The sequence below is a fragment of the Orussus abietinus genome, unplaced genomic scaffold (assembly GCF_000612105.2).
Source record: "Orussus abietinus isolate OABI.00-Male unplaced genomic scaffold, Oabi_2.0 scaffold267, whole genome shotgun sequence".
NCBI classification, from domain to species: domain Eukaryota; kingdom Metazoa; phylum Arthropoda; class Insecta; order Hymenoptera; family Orussidae; genus Orussus; species Orussus abietinus.
The window spans coordinates 43,115-64,520 of record NW_019394412.1 but is presented as its reverse complement, the minus strand read 5'-3'; the positions used below and the strand labels follow the sequence as shown (position 1 = coordinate 64,520).

Below are 21,406 nucleotides of genomic sequence, written 5' to 3'. Positions count from 1 at the left end.
AACTAAGTACGAAATGTTTTATACAGTACACTGTACCATTCATACGACACGTGCAATCTTCATTTTTTTTTAGTCAAAACTTAATAAATACTAAAATGTTGTAATTAGAAGTCAAATCTTTGGTAGAAAACTTGGCTTTTTATTTCTTAAATATTTTTTACACGTCCCCTTTGATCCTACTGGAATTATCGTAATCATGTTGTATGTATATATATTACTATAGTATAATCTTGTACATACATAACCGCTACTAGTACATTTTACATTAAATACTGGTTACGCCGTGCTGACCGTATGACGTTTAAAAATAATGTATATCTTAAAATTCTGGTATGACCGAATGACCTATTCATTGCAATCCATTCGGTGACATTTGTACAACTTGCAGTTCACTTAAGCCGAATGACGTATCGTGCATACGATCTATGTGTAATTACACGAAGCATTTTCAAGGTTAATGAGTGTCAGCTTATTGCATTCTTTCTCTATTGCCCTAGAATAATTATAATGACATAATGCAAAGTTTGTTCTATATTGAACGACGCAGCTTTAATTATGTATTTTTTTAAATCTATATTTAGGCACTTCTGAATGTCAATTGTTTCGTTTTATTCTATTGAAGCTCGAAATAGACATTTTACCAGGTGGTTTCGTTTGATCGGGATTGGTCAAGAAATAACATTTTGTGTCCGTACTTAAAAATTAATCTCAACGGAGAATTCGGCAAAATGTCGATTTCAAAGTCCTTCAACACGAGACCTATACAATCGATTATTACAGATCGTTAATAGATTTCATTGAAGGCGACCAGCTCTGGCGTCCGTGACAGCACCCCAAAGTTCGATGACAAAATCGTCAGTGAATCCAAACGCCTCCAAATCCGAATTATCGATTGCTTCTGCGAAATCCATACTGTTGCTCTTTCCTTCCGCTAACTCCCAAATTTGAGTGGCTTTGAACAGATCAATGAACACATTAACGCATCCGTAATTGTGTTGAAATCGTTTAAATAAAATTTCTAAAATACTTCCAAATTGTTAAGTGCCAAAGCATTTGAATGATTTTAAAATTAAGTAAAAATACACGCTGTAATTCGTGAGTATTTGAAAGACTTCTAGGAACTTTGCGAAATTCCTTCGGTGTAATTGTTGGAGCGTTAAGATATGTGTAACAAGTATTAGCAATTAATTGTTTCTATAACAAGCTTTGAATGAGGTCCGATTAACGAAACGTTGCAATACAATTCGCTATCTCCGATTGGTCAGCTGTGTGCGGTTAATAGAAACAGATTGTTGCAAAATAATGCTGTCATCCGTCATTGTGTTGAAATCATTTAAATAACATTTCTAAAGTTCTTCCAAATTGTAAAGTGCTGAAACATTTGAATGACTTTAAAACTAAGTAAAAATACACGCTGTAATTCGTGAGTGTTTGAAAGACTTCTAGGAAATTTGCGATTCCTTCGGTGCAATTGTTGGAACGTTAAAAAATGTGTAACAAGTATTAGCAATTATGAGGTCCGATTAACGAAACGTTGCAATACAATTCGCTGTCTTCGATTGGTCAGCTGTGTGCAAGTTAATAGAAACAAATTGTTGCAAAATAATGCTGTCATAACAAAGCAGCAGTTGCAGGGGTTCTTCATTTCTAAGAATGATTCACTATTGTCTGAAAGTGGGATTGAAACAGTTGCACAATAATCGATCGCAAACGAACGTAAATTATGCACTAAGAAATTTCTCAAAGGAAATAGTTTTAGTTACACGGTAAATGTGCACTTCGTTGAAATAATAAACGGAAATGTAAGAAAACGTCAAATACAGATTATAAGCATCTACCTAATTCATTGTCATTTATGCCCATGAAGTTCTCCAGAATGGCGTTAATCTTGTCTATTCCCACACTAGCTGCATCATCGATCTGAAAATTCATGGATCATTAAATAAAGGGCCTTTAGAAAATATTTCTGTGGTACTCGGTAAGGAGGGCATAATTACCACTTTTTCAATTTGAGCGCTACCGTCAGCCTTAAACCTCAGTGTCTCTTTTCCAGACCCGTAAGCCTGCTTCTTCCCTTTCCTAATGTCACTTCTAGGTCCGATACTGGCAAATCCATTTTTCAAGGGCTCGACTAGTCTCAGAGTAAATTTACAGCCCTTGGGAATCTGCTTTAGCATCCTCGCTACTTCGAAGTGCCTCCTTCCGACCAGATACTCGGAATTAATTTTCTCGATGTGGTCTCCTACTTCGATTACTTTAACCTTATCGATCACCGAGCCTTCCTTGATTCGTTTGATGAACGAATAACCAGCACCATTGTCGGTGATTGTAAGTCCAAGTGCGTCATCCGTTTTGACCAGTTCCACCTCTTTCGGTCTTCCTGTAAATGGGCGAATAATTAATAGACTGACCTTCTCAACTAGGTGTCCGAAATCCCTCTAAATTATTTGGAGCACTCTTTTCTACAGATTTTCTTAATCTTTATTAATAAATGAAAAATTTAATAGGACATTTTTCTTCATTTTCGGACAAAATGAATTATCCTTCGGTGATTGTTTTTAAAGAGGATAAAGTATTTGTACAAATTCGGAAGAATTAAAATTTATTAGGAACATTAAACCTTTTTTTTTTTATCACATTATTGCACATTTTTTCGGTCACTAATGCTGCGAATTTGCGGTCGACATTGATCGTTGTTGTACTATTAATATATCTCATTTCATTAAGTAGAATAACCATGCTATTGTAAGTCAGTCATAATACATGCCTCATTAATTCATCTACCGAGTACAGTGCAATGACCACTCTTACGAATTTGCTCATTAAGGTGAAGTGAAACATGTCGAGGAACTAGATCGACTGCGATAAAGAAGATTTTTCTAAAAATACCTACATTTGTTTTTATATTGACGGCTGGGTCGAATTATATTGGTATTGCACTAAATGGCATACCCCATCTGACATTTTCGTACAATAATTATAAAGAAATCGAAGTAAAACTCCAGAAATCCTCTGGATTCACGCTTTCTGAGGCCCTAATTGGCTGCAGAGGGACCCCCTGCGCCATCTGTGATTTCCGGGTCAATTAAATTTTCACTCCTAGACCTCGTTTTTCCATCGTTTTAGCATAGAAGCACATACAACACTTTTTTTGCCTTTATCCCGTTCAAATGCGAGTTTATCGATTACCATAGTGTTCTAAATTGTCATAAAATTGTTCTGACCCTTTCGATTCTCATATCAGAGCCCTCGATAATTGTATATTGATCGAAATATGAGAGCTCGACGGCATTTTGGTTCTGGTCTGGGCTGAGTTAAAAAACTTGTTAAAAAATCCAAATTTTGAATGTGTCAGGACAATTCTTAGATGACCACGAGTCATGTGTCAAAGTTTCGGACAGGTTGGTCCAATACCCCTTAAAAAAAGTGTTGTATTCGAATCGACTGATATGAAGGGAATTTCACTTCACCTTAATTACTTCTTCCCTTTCTTTCTTTTTCTTTTACAAAACTCAAGTTTTCTTCAAACTTTCAAGAGATTGAACGGGGATGGATCTGAAGACACGTGTCCATGTAATCCGTGTATTGCATATAATTTCATCGTTACTAACATATTCTCACCTTTCACGTGCGCGAAGATTAAATCGTCCAAGCCTATTTGACCACCCAGTAACTCGGCCATGTCGACTTTGTGCGTGTTCAGCGTGCAGAAGAGGATCTAAAACATGTGATTTCATTGTTACTCATGCGCCCCCAACATGTAAATAGTTTCCGTAAATAATTTCAAGAATTATTGTCACATCTTTGCGATAACAAGCGATGAATTTTACATATTATAAAGTCTACCAAAATGTCTGTAATAAACAGCATACATCTTTGCATTCGTAAAATTCGCGTTTCAAGTAGAATTTAAAGCAGTAATTTCTTTATTAAACGGGATATTAGCGTTAACTTCATGAATAATACTTTCTTTTGTACAAAACTTCCAATTTCAAGCTTAACACTTGTTCCGTAATGGATCTTAAATCTATCTCTTTTCTTATCAACGAAAATACGGGCAGTTTCAATTGTTTTTGTTTAGTTTGACATTTCTTAACTTGGTGGCAAGCATAATTCAAATTTAAAAAGAAAATGAATACAAGAATGTAATTTGGATTAGTCGTTTTAATATTTGTATGATGTTTAAATAATAACGTCTTATACAAATAGCCCAGAAAAAATAACCTAGTGATGTTTAACGTAGCGAAGAATGAGTTGTCATTAATAATCAGTCCTTCCTCTCTGTGCCGATCAGAAAAAGGTTAAAGAAATCTCCAAAAATTAAAAATATTCAGTTGTATATATATAATTTCTAGCAATAAAACACACGCAATTGCTCTCGTATTGAAAAATCATAATGTGAGAATTAGAGTTGTTGGAGATTTTTTTTCAATAAATATTACTGAAGTCAGAGAACAACGATTTATTTCCTATGATAATGATACTTTTGACAGCTCGGTATTAACTGACAAGCAGTATACAGAAATATAGAAGGAAAAATATAAGGAGTAAAAGAGGGACTTTGTGGAAACTATTTCAACGATATTCATTTCACAGACGAAGGCTTTTACGAGTCTTGATATCTCGGAAGGGAAAGACTACGAAAGGGCTACGTACAAATGCAAATAAGAAATTCATAGCTCGCGCTATTTACATGAAAGTATTTCCCACGGGTAAAAGGAATCGCTGAAACGCGTTCCTGCATTTTTTAGCATCATTTCCAGGGCCTCGACGTCGCGGTTGGAAAAGCAGAACTGGAAGGAACGAGCTTCCTTTTCCGTGGATGTCTCAAAGGTTCCTGACCTTTCCCAAGACAAGAATGGCCTTGAAAGTCCCGGATCGGTGCCAAGGAATCCCGAAGCAAACCCATCCGGGACTTTCTCGACGATCTCGATCAAGAAGTCGTATCTAAGTAATGTCACAATTGAATTTTCATTAGGTAATCATTTTCTAGTTCAGTAAAAAACACATTGTGGGAAGGTTTTCTGCCAATTTTGTTAATTTCAAGTGCTGAAGTAACTATGGCCTGTAAGTGAGGGGAGACGTTATCCAGCCTTAGATCGACAGCTGACTCCAATTGCACCCTCGAAATCACTATAACACCGAGCTTAAGGTGAAGTGAAATCCCTTTCAAATCAGTCGATTCGAATACAACTCTTTTTTTTAAGGGTATTAGACCAAACTGTCCGAAACTTTGACACATCACTCCTGATCATCTAAGAATTGTCCTGACACATTCAAAATTTGGATTTTTTAAAAACATTTTTTAACTCAGCCTAGACCGGAACCAAAATGACGTCGAGCTCTCATATTTCGATCAATATACAATTATCGAAGGCTCTGATATGAGAATCGAAAGGGTTAGGACAATTTTACGACAATTTAGAACACTCTGGTAGTCGATAAACTCGCGTTTGAACGGGATAAAGCCAAAAAAAGTGTTGTATGCGCTTCTATGCTAAAACGATGAGAATACGATGTCTCGGAGTGAAAATTTAATTGACCTAGAAATCACAGATGGCGCAGGGTGTCCCTTTGCAGTTAATTAGGGCCCCAGAAAGCATGAATCCAGAGGATTTCTGGAGTTTTACTTCGATTTCTTTATAATTATTGTTAAACGACAAGTGGAGTATACCATTTGGTACAATACCCAATGTAATTCGATACATCTGTCAATATAAAAACGAACGTCTGCAACGTAGGCATTTAGAAAAATCTTTTTTGTCGACGTCGACCAAGTTCCTCGACGTGTTTCACTTCACCTTAAAGCCTGTAATTATAAGAATTTTTGCCATATTGGGTACGTCGTGTGTCATCGCTGGTCCCTGGGGGACATATCCGGCGAATCGGTGGGGGTTCACAGTCCGTGACCAATGCTTCCTGTGTCCGGCAGCAGTCCACTATAATTCTACATGGGGGTTCACGTAACCTTCTTTTCTCCAAACCGTTCACTACTTTCCAATTTTCAGTTAATTTATTAGTAACTTACAATTGTAGCCTTACCAACAAAAAAATAAGGAATAATGATACGAGTAATAGCTTACATCCTCGTAAACCAATTCAAGGACCGATAGTACAAGGATTCTACAGGGTCTTTTAGAGGACCACTCTTCTTTCAGCATTCGTTCGGTACTTCTTTTCACTACTTTCAATGGATTAATAACTTTCGTTTGGTACTTCTTTTCACTACTTTAAACGGATTAATAAACGAAGTAGGAGGGCGTATATTGCGTGGGATTAATGTCTACGGAATGGCGAATTTGTGGGACGCTAGACTTTAGTAAGATAAGATTAAGAAAGAGGTAGATTAAACTTATTGCAAATTCGAAATCAGTTGCTATCAATGATTATCCGAGTTCCATTTTTTGCGCCGTATTGACTCAAATTTAAGCCTGTAACCTTTGATGATCCTTAGTCCCAGAAAGGTTCGATAAAAGGACTGATTACAAATTAAGAAACAGTACTGTCGAAAACCGCTGAGTTTTAATTCTTGCGTAAACAATTTTGACATCGGTGAGTCTGTCAGGGTGAAGGTCCGACCAAAAATCTAATAACATTTTTGAAATCTACGACCTTAAATTAAGCGGCATATCTTTCTCCGTTTTTCGATATCTGCCTACTAAGTGCTTCAAATTCCGTGACAAACATTTCGCTACGTATGCAGAATTAAACAAAAGAATGGACAGCAGCGCGGCAGGAAAGAGTGTCATACCGATTAACCATTAAACGTCATCATATCATAAATATGCACAAAAAATATAAATCTATCTCTTCAGAAAGCAGATTAACGTTCTCATTTTCTTTCCGACTACGACTCAATTGCAATTACCTACGCGAGAATACGGTAAAGTATCAGATTGCAGATGCAAAGTGCAGATTTATATGATCTCCATGTTTTGATATCTGTCCCCTGTGCTTTAAATTTTGCTACATATGCACAAATAAACAAAAGAATGGATAGCAGCGCGACATTAAAGAGTGTCATACCGATTAACCATTAAACGTCATCATATCATAAATATCTACAAAAAATATAAATTCATCTCTCCGAAAAACAGATTCACGTTCATTTCTTTCCGACTACGACCTAATTGCAGCTATCTACGCGAGAATACGGTATAGTGTCCGATTGCAGATGCAATGTGCAGATTTATGATACGATGACCCTGGACCAACATGACCCAGTTTCCATTTCAGTCAGTATTTTAATTTAGACATTAACGAGAAATAAAACGATTGTAGAGTATCTTACATCCTCTGGCGCCATGACGTAGCACTCGGCAATCTCCTGGTAGAGTTCCCTGACATTGGCGAACCCGGATATGAGGCCAGTGGGACTCCCGTGGGCCAGTTGGCAGCGGAAGACCAGCTGGGGCTTCGCGGGGCCACTCAGGGCGGTCCGTTCCTGGGAATGCTGCCTCTTCGTCCCGTTTCCTGTCCCGGTCCCGGTCCCGGTCCCGGGGACCCCGTCGTGGACCTCGTAGTGGGGCCCGTTACCGGCGCCTGCTTTCTCCGCCGAACTCTTCGGCGAGGATTTCGGCCTGAAGAGCGGCATCGCGCAGGTGCGCGTGACTCACGTGCTCTGTTACGACAGGTGCTCCAATTATTGCCACGAGTTGTTATCACGAGTCGTTACGTCGAGCGACCTATCGACAGGAGGAGGGAGAGGGAGATCTAGGATCCGAGCGAGATCGAACCATCTTGCGAAATTTCGTACATCTTCTAGGGTCGTTTTTCATTCAAGAAATCATGGATTTTAATCATGAAATAGGATGAGGAGACATAACGCAATTGGTCGGTTCCACAGAAAATGGCCCCAGAATTGGGATCCAGGATCTCAGAGTTTCGTTGATCTAACGATGTTCATCTTCGAGCGTCGGACGAATGGAGCAAAACTGAGGGGTTATTTATTCAAGACATCATGGATTTTAATCATGAAATAGCATAAGGATACATAACGGCAATGGTTGGTTCTACAAAAAGTGGTCCCAGAATTGGGACCCAGGATCTCAGAGTTTCGCTGATCTAATGATGTTCATCTTCGAGCGTCATACGAGTGGAACAAAACCGAGAGGTTATTCATTCAAGAAATCGTGAATTTTAATCATGAAGTAGGATAAGGAGACATAACGCCAATGGTTGGTTCCACAGAAAGTGGTCCCAGAATTGGGACCCAGGATCTAAGATTTTCACTGATCTAACGATGCTCATCTTCGAGCGGTGTATGAGTGGACTAAAATCGAGGGGTTATTCATTCAAGAAATCATGGATTTTAATCATGAAGTAGCATAAGAAGACATAATGCCACTGGTCGTGAAAGAGCATTTATAGTTGATCCTCTAGTTCATCGTGATAAATCGTTAATGGTACGTTAAAAAAATGCTGGAACTTTATTATCAGTGAAATGTTTGATCTTGAGGAATTATATTAGTCATATCTATATCAGAAACGTACTATAATTACGCGTGACGGGACATTTTTCGAAGAAAATGCGTTTCGAAGAATCGTGACTACAGTGAATATCAATCATTATGATATGGATCATTTGTTTCAATTAAGAGTTGTGGTACAAGTAAGCGTTTGATATTAAATGTAAAAATCTATAGGTTTTATAATGAAAGATAAAAGTAGTAATACCTGCAGTTAAAAACCCGTTGGTTCATGCAATGACCATACGAAGAAAATTAAACTCTAATTCTTATCTAAAAAACATGTTACTATTTTTGACGACTCATTTATTTCCAATCAATTAACTCCGACTTTTATCCCGAAATATAATTTTTAAACATAATATAATTTCATGTTATAATAAATAAGACAATTGGCTTGAACATAATCTGTTAAATGTAAATTTCCAACGCATGACTCCGCGCTTAGATAATTTTGCAGTTATTTCCATATGGTCTTTTTTACTTGATAACCTTCAGTTTATATTCCACAAGGCAATTACAAGTTGTAGATCAGTTCCAACGTATTACAAGCAAGATATCGTGTCAGTTCTTGTGATCAATAATTTTCTACTTAAGTCGACCCGATAATACGGAAGCATTGAAAGAGCTTATCATGGATCAACAATGGAATCCCGTAATCAGGCTGACTTAAACTATTAAATAAATACATTTTATACCAGGTCATCCTAGATGGATCAACCCACGAATTCTCGAATCAGGCTGATCTAATCAATGAAACATCAATAATTTATTGAATAACGATTCTTCATTGAAATATGTTTTTTGACATTTTTAAATGATCGATGTTTCTCTTATTTAAAGATATTAATGTCCCATTTTTCAAATTAATCATGTATTGCAGGCCATTCTCAACCGATTACAAGGTACCAAGGCTTTTCCTGTCGCTATCAATTTTCTATTAGATCACCCGATAACGAGAATGATGTAAAAACAAAAAAATTTCGTGATTGAATTTGTTTTCTTTGATTGAAACCAATGTCGAACTTGAAATCGATTTGCATTATCAAATAAGCATATCACAATATATTCAATCAAATGATCTAATACACACATTCTATTGAATTCTAGAAAATTCTAGAAAAACCAAACAATGGAATTTCTACATTTGACCAATTCGATTAATTAATTAAATATAAATAATATCCTAAGAGGCGATGCATTGATAAAATATTTTTTTCAGGAACTTTTGACTGATAATTTCAGTTCAATGATGGAAGTTTCTTACATAATAGATCGATTCTATATTACGGGTTTCATCAAGGGTCTACCTAGGACGTTTGAATAAGATAGGATTAAAAATGTCAAAATTTCAACGTAGAAGTGACGATTTTCCCCCACAAGCGATATTTACACAAGAGAAACGAATACTCCATAAATTTCAATTCTAGTCTATCCACACAGTGCACTTTAATCTATGTTGAATTCCCTAAAGATTATACTTCTACGTTGTTTAATCCCTTTTAATTCTAACAAAGCTTATCTGTATTAAAATGTTATGTATTCCGTCAAGAGGATTGTATTTCCAAGGGTTTTTCATTACTCCCAGTTTTTTTTTTTTAATATTGCGTATTAATTTCTCTCGAGTCATATATCCGGAATATAAATTTTCAACTTTACTTAAATAATCTCCATTAAATACGTCCGAAAGGTTGATAGGGATAGGATTTCCCTTTTACTCCGTAATCGCCACTCGGAGTAAGGGGCAAAGGAAAGAAATCAGGCATTCACTGGAATTAACACTAGAACTACCAAGACCAGTAAAAATGACTGGTTTAAAATGGCCCATTCTATACAAAAAAAATCCGCCGGTAGTTCTAGTGTTAAAATCGTTAACTTCGTTCTATTAGTCTTCTTAACGAAGAATAAGCGACATATCTAGCTCCTTTTGTCACTGACAAATTTTCCATCATCACCCTGACAACGCAGAAAACACGGAAAGATCTTGTCACGAATCACCGATCAGTCTCCGAACCGTAGAGATCTCTCCCGTGGAACCGATTTCCGTATCACCTCCCACTCGGATCTCTCGATCCGTAGGTTTGTTCGTTTCGCCTACACTTTCAACACTTTTACGAAAAGTGTACACTGTGGCGTTCGTTTTGACGGAAGTGACGCAGACGTCGCTGTTCGTTTTGCGAGGGCACACTTTTTCTACACTTTCTACCCTCGATCCCGAGCGAGTGCAAGAAGGGTAGCCCGCGAATTTGGCGGCAAATTTCAAAATTGAAAAGACCAACAAATAGGAAAATACAAAATGAATGCTAACATCTCAACGTAATATAAATAGAAGTAATTATTAATGCATCTTCTTTATGTATAGAACGATTTACCGTTTTAGTTTTGTACATAATGTTTGAAACAATTTACAATAATTATGTATTACTACCTAACCGCGGTTGGAATGATCTAAACCATAATTTTTCCCTGTTGTAGTTAAATTGTATTTCATTCTACTGCAATAATATTCTGACCCTTATTGATCCACGATACCAGAAATTCGTGAAGGAATTTTCATCTTCTACAATTACAAGGTAATAGAACGAATTGTAGGATTTGAAGAAAACGAAGATAGCCCAAGAAGGGAGGCTGGAGGAAGCATTACATTTTCGTATTCATCATCGTTCGATACGGATAACCTCAAAATCGCGTACCGATCTACTAAATCGGTCATCTTGGACTTTCGTGAGGTTGCAGGCCTCCGGGACGTCGACGAAAGTGTATCTACCCTTCTGCACTTTTCAAGATAAGTGTAGTACCCTCGTTACCCTCGAGTGTAGAAAGTGCAGTCAACGCGACGAAACCTCGTGCCTGATAGTAAATTCTCTTACCCGTTATCACGCCTCCAATCCAAAATTCATCCGTCAACCACCGGTTTAAAACCTATCAGGAGTTCTCACATAAATCGAGCTCCGGCGTACCTCCAGCACTCATTACACCGTCGAATGTGGTGACCGAGGTTCTTTTTTATCTCCCGTTATCCTCCTTATTGTTCCCGGATGTTATCAGGGCCGCGCGGCCGGCTTATCGAAGCGTGGAGTTATCGCGAAGCGGATCCGCGTCGCTCGAGTTTCGCCCCACCGTGGGACACATCCTTCTAGGAAGAATGCTTCCTTTATGGAGTATTTAGGGGGCTTTTTCGGGGAACTCCCTTTTTTTAAAGCGGACCAGGACGCATCTAGCCACCGCAAAGAGCCTCCGACCTGAAGGGAACTCGACTGCCGACTCGTTCCACGATTTGCCGAGCGCGATAGTTTGCCGTCGTGGCTCTCAGGAGTGTATCAAGGAACTGTGAGAGAGGTGCATCGGGCTAGTTACTTTGGCCCCTGAATATACGTTCTCCCTCCATGCGCTCGCTCCGTGCTATAAGATATTTCCCAGATACGGAAATATTGTAGGAGAGGGATATTTGTTGCACTCGCTGGAGGCAATTTCATCTAATACAATATGCATTCTCTATCTGACTTCGTGGTATAGGATATATATGACGCGTGGTCCATTCCAAGTTAATGAGAGTTTTAAGGTGATATGAAAGGGTCAATCTACATATCAAAACGTCAAATTATATATAAAACTTTTCTCCAAACGGGGTGCATCGAATTATTTGAAATTTTAACACGTGATTATGGAGGCTCCAAGGAAGAACGCGATGCTCGTGAAAGTTCATTTTTCACCAAAAAAATGTGATCTTAGTTGTAGTCTAGGCTAAATAAAACAAAATTAACGTCATATGAAAGGGTCAATCTATATATCAAAACTTCAAATTATATATAAAACTTTTCTCCAAACTGGGTGCACCGAATTATTTGAAATTTTAACACGTGATTATGAAGGCTCCAAGGAAGAACGCGATGCTCGTGAAAGTTCATTTTTCACAAAAATTGTGATCTTAGTTCTAGTCTAGGCTAAATAAAACAAAATTAAGGTGATATGAATGGGTCAATCTATATATCAAAACGTCAAAATATTTATATAATTTATATACCTACAAACCTATAATTTATTAAAACTTTCCTCTAAAGTGGGTGCACCGCATCATATGAAACTTTTACACAAGATCGCGATGGACGTGAAAGTTCATTTTTTTACAAAAAAATGTAATCTTGCTTTTAGTTTAGGATAAAGAACAAAATTTCTTTTTCGACAAATGACATTTCACGAGCATCGCGTTCTTCCTTAGGACCTTCATAATCACGCGACGAAGTTTTAATTGATTTGGTGCACCTAGTTTGGAAAACAATTTTATAAATATTTTAATGTTCTGATATATAAAATAACCCTTTCATATCACTTTAATTGAGAGACTAACGCAGTAGCATCAACGAAAACGTTTACGCTAATTGTACACACAAAGATGGTGCACAAGGTATACCTTCACATTATACAATTTGTGTATGATGCAGAATATTTATTGAATATTATTGTTAATTTAAATTATGTAGAATTTATCCTGAGTAGTCTAGAAATTGAATCAAATTGTGGAATGGAAAATATGAACAATTTCTACGTAAGTATTTAAGAAAAAGATATATTGTTAACATAAAGCACTAACAGTTTTCAGTTTTTGACATTGAAGTAAATCGGGTTGAGTTACAAAAATACTTACATGTTAACAAATGAATTTCTTCTCGTGATCACCTTGATATGCAAAGTGCAACTCGATATAGTTAACAAATTTTCTAACGTATTTTTACATTTACTTTGCGATTTTCAACTTGAACAGGAATATTATACCAGCGTGATGATAATATTCGACATATTGTAGAAAACGTCCTTCAAGAATGAAGCTTTATGTTAGAGTCATTGCACCTCCAAATATCGCATGTGCTTCATTTACAAAATTTGACTTCAACGAATCGAGGGACTAAATAGTCCGACTTAAGTGTTTCTCAGGCTGAATGATAAACACCTTTGATACTTTACCACAGTTTAATTTGTCCTCCGAGGACAAATAGTTCCTCATTGGCACTAATAAGTTTTCGAAAGGATCTGTATCCAATCGATATTCATTCATGGCTTGATATATTGCTTTGAATGGAGGCTGTTTCTGAGAATGAAACGTGCCTCTAGATCCATGGAGAACCAAAGCGCCATCCTTTTCCGCTTCTGTACAAACTGACATATACATACAATGATCGGGTCTATAATTATATCTGCAGGGATAGATGTAGAGCTTCTCAGGATGGTAGTGAAATATTATGTTAATGATATCCTGATCTCCCCACGTGATTTTCAGGCGATATTCCTTGTGAATAGGGACGACGTAATCCGTCCACCTGAATTCCCTCATTCTGGTTAGATTCATCAACATGACGCCTGAATTAACACCCAATTTGCCATAGTAGGGGTGCCTTGCAAATCGATTATACCACCCAGTATGAGGATCTTCGTGCTCTGGGCTCAAAGCTGCCAGTTGACTGGAGTTCATCTTTTTGAATTCATCCCAGATAATTTCTGGAGGAGCTAAGAATAAAGTATCGGTATCCATGTACAAAACTGAATCCGTATCGTTTAATACAGTCTGAAATAAAAAACATTCTTCTTTACAAGTAAACGGATAATGATTAGTAATCCCAGCTAATTCTATGCCACTTACTGGCAGAAATAATCTCTGTGCAGCACAAGGCTTAAATAATTTTCTCCACATCGCAGCATTGTTTCGATCAGGGAACATCACAGGCTTCACGGTAAAACTGAATGTCTTATTCGTCACCTGCTTCCATTCTGACAATTGTTTTACAAATACTGGTATTAAATTGTCATCGGCAATTATAATGAAACGCAGCTCTCTTCGTGCGAAGACCAGCGCAGACTTAAGCATTGTCAGCGATTCCTCTAATCTGTCACCACAGGCTACTACACATATTACCACCTCCGGGTCCTTGGTCAACCTGGAGAGAATCCTTCCTGACGTCGGATACAAATCTGCTGACTTACTCCGCACATCGTAAACTTTATTTGGCAAGTTTGTTGTAAAATTCAGGAGTAATACTAGGCCAGCGAATCCGACGCATAAGAAAATAAATCTGTACACATATTTCATCGCGGTACTTTGCACAATCCCATGATCTCTGCTGGGTTTCTCTTATGCGTGTAACTAAAATATCAAAAAATGAGATTCAACATATCATTCTGCATAGCTCTGGTATTGTTAACATTGTAAACATCTTAAATGAGTTGGTTTATCACATATTTTTAATAATTCCTAACCTTACGTGTCATACTTGCAATAGAGTATTTAATTACAAAGTAAAATACCGTGACTAGAAAAGTGTTAGATAGGTTAACCAACTGCTCAGAGAAGGTGTTGTAAAGTGACAATGTAGTGCTGCCACCACGTGCCGCTTTTGGGTGGCTGAAACGGAAAGGGCCACTTTAACCGATACAGCGGCAAGAGACATAGCGAGTAAGTGTAAATAAGAGCTTCTGATTGGTTGCAAATATTGCGGGTATACCGTCCTCATCGGTGGCAGCGGCGCAAAATGTGAAATGTTGCAAGCGACAAAATCCTTTTCCCAGAGAAACGGAACATTCAGAAGCACACAAAATTAAACGAAAGTAATAAAATTTTATTCTGAAATGTTCTTTAATTTCTTAGCAGGTCAAATATTCCATTATGTCATTAAAAATATAAAAGTTACCTCAACTTAAACAAAAATGAGAGTATCAATTCTTAATGAGTAAAATACCTCGAGATATTTTTTATTGGATATATTTTCGAATGTAGAAACTAAACCATATACTTTTGTCTTATATATTTATATTCTATATCGTCTTTGTATTTCTCGAATGAATAAATACACGTACACAATTAAATAGATAGATAAATAAGTATCAATATTTGTAATACATTATTAATTAGATATGTACATAAATAACTACGAAAATTATTCAATGACTTGCACGTTCCACCATATTTTAATGGCGGGTTAATTTTCCTTAACTACCGGTGAAATTAATCAGCTCATTTCGATCGTTTAATTTCGGTTAATCGAACTTTTACCTAGAAACTACACAAACGTGAGAAAAACATGGATTAGATTGAGGATGTATTAACATCTCCTTAGGACGAAACGGATGAAGTCGTTTTCGAATTTATTTACAATTCCTTAATGATCCAAGTATGATTGAAAATATTTTATATTAATCCTTAACCAAAGAACTATATTTCTTGAGGCCAGCATTTGTTAAATAACTTCGTGCATGAAACTAGAGGGACTTTGGGTCTCGAAAAGGGCGCATCTATATTGCTATCTAGTAGAACAGAGTGTCAGCCAATCACGCGAACGTGTTCACCGACAATTCAACTTTGAATGATATATACGATTAATTAATCGCGCTCTAAATACATGTGGGCGACATTTACGTATTTAACCCATGGTTAACTTATACGTTAACTTTAACCTACGGTTAGGTAATCAACGATTTAACCGAGGTCGGTGGAACCGGGCATTATAGCATCGAGCGCTAATAGAGGATCTGGAACTTTTTCGAACTTCTAAATTCTTTGTGTGGACCATGGACGAGATGGTGTGGACCAATGCGTGCGCTGCCCTTTGTAGTTCAGTGTGCGATAGTGAGACGTTCGGTGACGCAGATAAATATTACCGGTCCTCAGGGTGAGTTGCGCCGTAACCGTGAATGCCCAAAAGAGTCCAACTGAATACGATTTTGCGTTTCGACTGAATACGATTTTAAACGATTACATACCCTACAAATGACAAGAATTACTTCCAGTTGAAACAAGTGAATACGTGCACAGACAGGTCTTTTTCCCGCACCCTCGATTTTGCAGTCTACGGCGAGAGTTCGTAAGTGACCGTTACGTTTTTGTTTGAAAAGTCGCGGATATAAGGGGGAATTCTCGTGTAAGATCCTGTGACCACGACGCTTGAGTAAATGAAAATGCCGTCCCATTTTTTTGTACCAGATGTAAACTTCATATCATGTATCCAATACCATACCGTGTATCTCGTTACATCTAACTTCACTTCCTATACTTGGCGATCTCGGTCCGAGATCTTGGATGAAGATGCATCTCGTTTCATTTTTTTATACTACGTTCAAACTTCATGTCGTCGTATCCATACCGAACAGCGTAGCGCGTCACGGTTAACTTCATTTCATACACTTGACGATCTCTTTCGAGACAGTTCGAGATCTCGGGCCGAGTTCTATCCAGGGTTACGCAACAACGCGTTATTCGAGGTTTTTTACGTAAAATACCTAATAAATTACCCGACAAAGATGGCGGTACTGTAATCTCACTTTTTCAATGTACTCAAAGTATTCATCATTTATGAATAAACATTTTAGTCAAAAAAAAAGAATAATGGGAAGTAGGCGCGAACCGTTAAAACAATCTAGGCTTCGACATTCCATGGAAAATTTTGAATTTGAAGCGTATCAGGAATTGGAACTGAAGAAACAAAGTCCCTTATTCATGTAATTTACATCACGTATGGAATTTGTCAAGTAAAATACCTGGAAATTTATTTTGAAATACTACACAAATTACGTAGGGTATTTTACCTACCCAACCCCTTCCCCCTTGTTCGAGCCTTAGATCATAGATATCTAGATCTCGCATTGCAGTGGACGGGGGAAAACTCGAATGCACCATGGAAGCCGACCGATTGACCTAGGATCAGGGTTGGGTAATTTCACGATTTTTGACGTTTTTGACGGATATTACGTAAATCAAGTTTACCGGAGAAAACGTAGAAAACCAGGAGAATACGTATCAAATATGGGGGAGAAGACAGACGTAGGGCATACGGTATCCGCTAGGTTATGAACATCCATCTTGTCCATTTGTTTCATCCCATAATTTGCTTTTTGGTCTTCCACCTTTTTGCATTTCGATACAAATATTGGTTACGAATCTTACGACTTCAAATAGCCGTTATCAGTCATTATGAACAAACGTCAAATACACGTATATGCATACATTTGAAATTTCCAAGGCTGATTTCGAATGTGTGCGGATTTGGGGATGCGTAAAGCGCAATCCCCTTAATACCCAATAAGAATCTCTCTTAGGGGTAAATACGTGGACTCTCATTGGCTATTGACGATATTGCGCATGCGCTTTACGCGTTTAGTTTGGGGGTAATATACTTCGTGCCTGCGTAGACAACTAGAAATGTATTATACGTTGTAATATACGTGTAAAAAACCAGGTATACTATTTGACGTATTATACTTACCCAATCCTTCCTAGGGTGCATTGTGTACGTGTAACACAGTTTGCACACGAGCCGGCATCGGTTATTTTCGGTGGTGATAACGTAAATAAATGAAAGATACATTGTTTTTGACAGAAAAGTCGGTTTTGCCGATATGTGGGCAAACGACCTAAAGATCGGATTCAATCAGATTTTACCATGTATATATGTAGACTTCGATTTGCAATGAAAGGGGTAAACGAATGTACCACGTGACCCGACTACTCACTCACACAGTTAAAGCCATTCTGCTTATTGAAAATTTGGGAGTGGGAGGTCCAATGCGAGGTCTAGATACACATGGTGTAAGGTTCTAGCATCGTGGACATGGTAAAAAAGTAACCATTTTCATGAATTTTTCCTAAAATTCGCTCTTTCCTGCGGATCGGCAGGCCTGTCAGCAGTACAGCGTTCTGACGACTAATATTATCACACTATACGATTGTACTGTAAAATGACCTCATCATAATTTACTTATCCCGTATCGATCAACCAACATATATCATATTTTTCCAATCCGATCACTGGTATACAATTTATGCAATAGTAACGGTATGATTGGTGGTTTCGACGAATTGAGCACCATTAGTTCGCTTCCCGCTACTTCCGGTCTGAATCTGGAGACCTTGCCATTCTTGGTGGTCATTTGTACAAATCCATCACAGTTTTGTATATTCTTACATCGATTCCATTATTTTTTAATATGCACATCAGTTATAACAATGTGTAATAATCATCGGGTCGATGGTTCATTATAATGAGCAGACAAAGACTCGTGCACATTATGCCCGGGCGGACGCATCGTATCGTCGACGCATTTGTATCGTATTGCGTTACAAACTTCCACACGGAATTGATTTTAAACATTAGATATGGACTATCGCATATTTTGACGGGGCTCAGAGGGGCACATCGACGGATCGTCTGCTAGACGAATTTTTTGGGGGGACCCGCTGCGACCCGTTTCGTTCTGTCAGTGTCGACGGATCTGCGCAATAGCGGACGGAACGCGAACATTTGTTGCACGGAGCCGTGGAGTCTTGAACTCGCAGGTAACTATTATTGACCGTATTGGTATAAAGGCGATTTGAAAATTAGCTTGTAACATAACGCCACTTATATTTTAAAAAAGATTTAAAATTCTCCAAGTAACTTTCTTTTCAAGTAAATATTGTGACACCGTATACTACGTTTTCTTTTTCATTTCTCTTTTTTTTTTTCATTTTTCAATCGAAACGAAATTTTAAATAAATCAAGTTCTTCGTCAGAATTATCCATTTTCGAAAACGTACGGACGTAAACAGGGTCAATTTACGACGGAAACGATAATTTGATGTTTTAATGCGACGCGTCTTTAATGTGCGCCCTGAATTTTTGCAATACGATACGCAGCGGCCCGCTCCGGCTATAATGTGCAAAATGGCATAAAACGGTACTTAGGATTAAAAATGAAAATGGTTAATAAGAATATTAACACATTTTGTGCCACGTGGTCGTCGACGACTCACGGTAGGTTAAGGTGAAGTGAAACACGTCGAAAAATTTGATCGACGTCGGTGAAAAAGTTTCTTCTAAATACCTACTTTTTACTGACGTTCGTCGTGCTTATATCGACAACTGTGTCGAATAACATTGAGTATTGTACTAAATGGCATTTTCTAAATCTAGTTTTCGTATATTAATTTATAAAGATCGAAGTGAAACTCCAGAAATTCCCCGGATTCATGGTTATCGAGGCCCAAATTGACTCCAGAATGTCACCGTGTGCTATTTGTGATTTCAGTGCCAACTATATTTTCTCTCCGAGACCTCGTGTTACCATTGTTTAAGCACAGAAGCACACGGAACACTTTTTTGCTTTTATTCCATTCAAATGCGAGTTTCTTGATTACTACAGTGTCCTAAATTGTACAATTGTCCCGACACTTTCGTATCTCATATTGGAGCCTTCAATAGCCGTGTACTGATCGAAATATGTGAGTTCGACGCCATTTTAGTTCTGGTCTAGGCTGGGTTAAACAATTTTTTTTCCGAAAATACAAATGTTGAAAGTGTCAGGATAATTGTTAGGTGCTCTCGACTTATGTGTCAAAGTTTCGGATAGTTAGGTTGAATACCCATACAAAATTGTGTTTTATTTGTATTTGCTGATTGGGGGGGGTTTCATTTCACTTTAATACGTTTTTCCCTTGAGGCGACATGAACATATTGTACTCTGCAATTTCAGATGCACATTGTGTTACTTGTTTTGCTGAATTCGGCGTAGAACTTGAAAATTATCGTGAAAATATTATTATTCGATACTGCGATTTTCTTGATTGGTGCATAGCCGCCACGCGCAGTGGAAATGAAACTCCTGTCGATGACTGTGTAGAAAAGGAAACAGTGCTATGATTGAATGGATGGAGAATTATGATTAAATACGGAGGTTTCGGAAGTTCTAGAATTTGTTATGATTCGTAAATATGTATCATATTACGAATGTAAAATGAAACGAATTGGCTTTATATAATCGATATTAAGGATTTATGAAATTTGAATATAAATTATAACCACTTAAATAACGCTTTGCAATGATTAAAGTCTTTGTCCTCCATCAATTTAACCATAATATCGCTTCCTTTGCTAAACACTTAGTGATAGAAGTGTCGCTTTCAACGCCTTGGATGACCAAGCACCAATTTTTTTTCAGCATGTTTGTAGGACTACACTATTGCAACAGTATAATTTCATCCGCAAAACGACTGTACTGTTTTTGACTATAATGTCTATTTATGTATGCTTTTTTTTTCGGCAGATACGTGCACACGACTAAGCGGCAACATGTCAACAGTAATACCCATAACGGATATCAAAATGGAAATACGTAGCGTCAAGCTCAACGTTGAACTAATTATCTACAATTTCCATTACCATGCACGATTGAAAAATAAGTTTGAGTCTATCGTGGCAATTAGAGAGCCTTATATGTTGCGTATAGATTTGAGGCATTCTAACAATTCTAAATATTGTTTGGTGGCAACTGGCAGTGATTCATCGAACGATGAATTAGCGAGGTTCGATTTCAACAGTCTCAAGGTTTACACTGGTTTAGATACAATGACACCGTACGTCGCCATGCCTTGGCCTACCAGGAGAATATATGAAATATCTGCGTATCAAAATCTTTGTTCCATAAACAATAACGATTGTTCCGCACGAACAGACGACCTCAATTTGCAGTTCGAACTCTCCACAAAGAGCAGAGAATTCACCGAAGTTAAGTATCCGAGATGCGCGGTGACCAGCGAGGACAACTTTCAACTGGTTCATAAGTGCACCGATTGTTTTGCACCGTTGTTTCAATCGAAATTCATCACGGACGTGATATTTCGAGTGCAAGGCACGGAGATTCCGGCACACCGAGCCGTTTTGGCGAAAAGCAGTTCCTATTTCCACGGCATGTTCACGAACGGCATGCAGGAGGAGCAAGGCGTCGTCGATGTTGCAGACGTTGACGTTGAAATATTCAGGGAATTGCTCAATTTCGTTTATGGGGCTAGTTTTCAGAACATTAAAGAAAATGCCGAGAGACTTCTGGTGGTGGCGGATAAATACGATTTCAAGGATTTGCAAGCTGTGTGCGCTACCGTGTTAAGTGATCAGTTATCGATTACAAATGTCGTACACGTT

The 21,406-nt window shown here is 37.8% G+C and overlaps 2 protein-coding genes across 5 annotated transcripts; both read right to left on the bottom strand.

Moving 5' to 3' along the window:
• Window positions 1-118: 118 nt before the first annotated feature.
• Window positions 119-11,781, bottom strand: LOC105702767 (PDZ domain-containing protein GIPC3). Of its 3 annotated transcripts, none has more exons than XM_012430595.1 (6): window positions 11,339-11,781; window positions 7,292-7,621; window positions 3,622-3,718; window positions 1,998-2,380; window positions 1,839-1,920; window positions 119-952 (listed from the first exon to the last, which is right to left on the bottom strand). In XM_012430595.1, the coding sequence occupies exons 2-6, from the start codon at window positions 7,592-7,594 to the stop codon at window positions 795-797; spliced, it is 1,023 nt and encodes a 340-aa protein (XP_012286018.1). In that variant the 5' UTR covers window positions 7,595-7,621; window positions 11,339-11,781; the 3' UTR covers window positions 119-794. The 3 variants fall into 3 exon arrangements, with proteins under 3 accessions (XP_012286018.1, XP_012286019.1, XP_023287989.1); XM_012430596.1 differs by having other exon boundaries at window positions 11,429-11,781; XM_023432221.1 differs by lacking the exon at window positions 11,339-11,781 and having other exon boundaries at window positions 7,292-10,567.
• Window positions 11,782-12,900: 1,119 nt separating this feature from the next.
• LOC105702763 (glucoside xylosyltransferase 1) lies at window positions 12,901-14,800 on the bottom strand. 2 transcript variants are annotated; one of them, XM_012430588.1, is made up of 3 exons: window positions 14,718-14,800; window positions 14,104-14,604; window positions 12,901-14,028 (listed from the first exon to the last, which is right to left on the bottom strand). In XM_012430588.1, exons 2-3 carry the CDS (start codon window positions 14,548-14,550, stop codon window positions 13,372-13,374), a joined length of 1,104 nt encoding a protein of 367 aa, XP_012286011.1. In that variant the 5' UTR covers window positions 14,551-14,604; window positions 14,718-14,800; the 3' UTR covers window positions 12,901-13,371. The 2 variants fall into 2 exon arrangements, with proteins under 2 accessions (XP_012286011.1, XP_012286010.1); XM_012430587.1 differs by having other exon boundaries at window positions 14,104-14,754.
• Window positions 14,801-21,406: the final 6,606 nt, after the last annotated feature.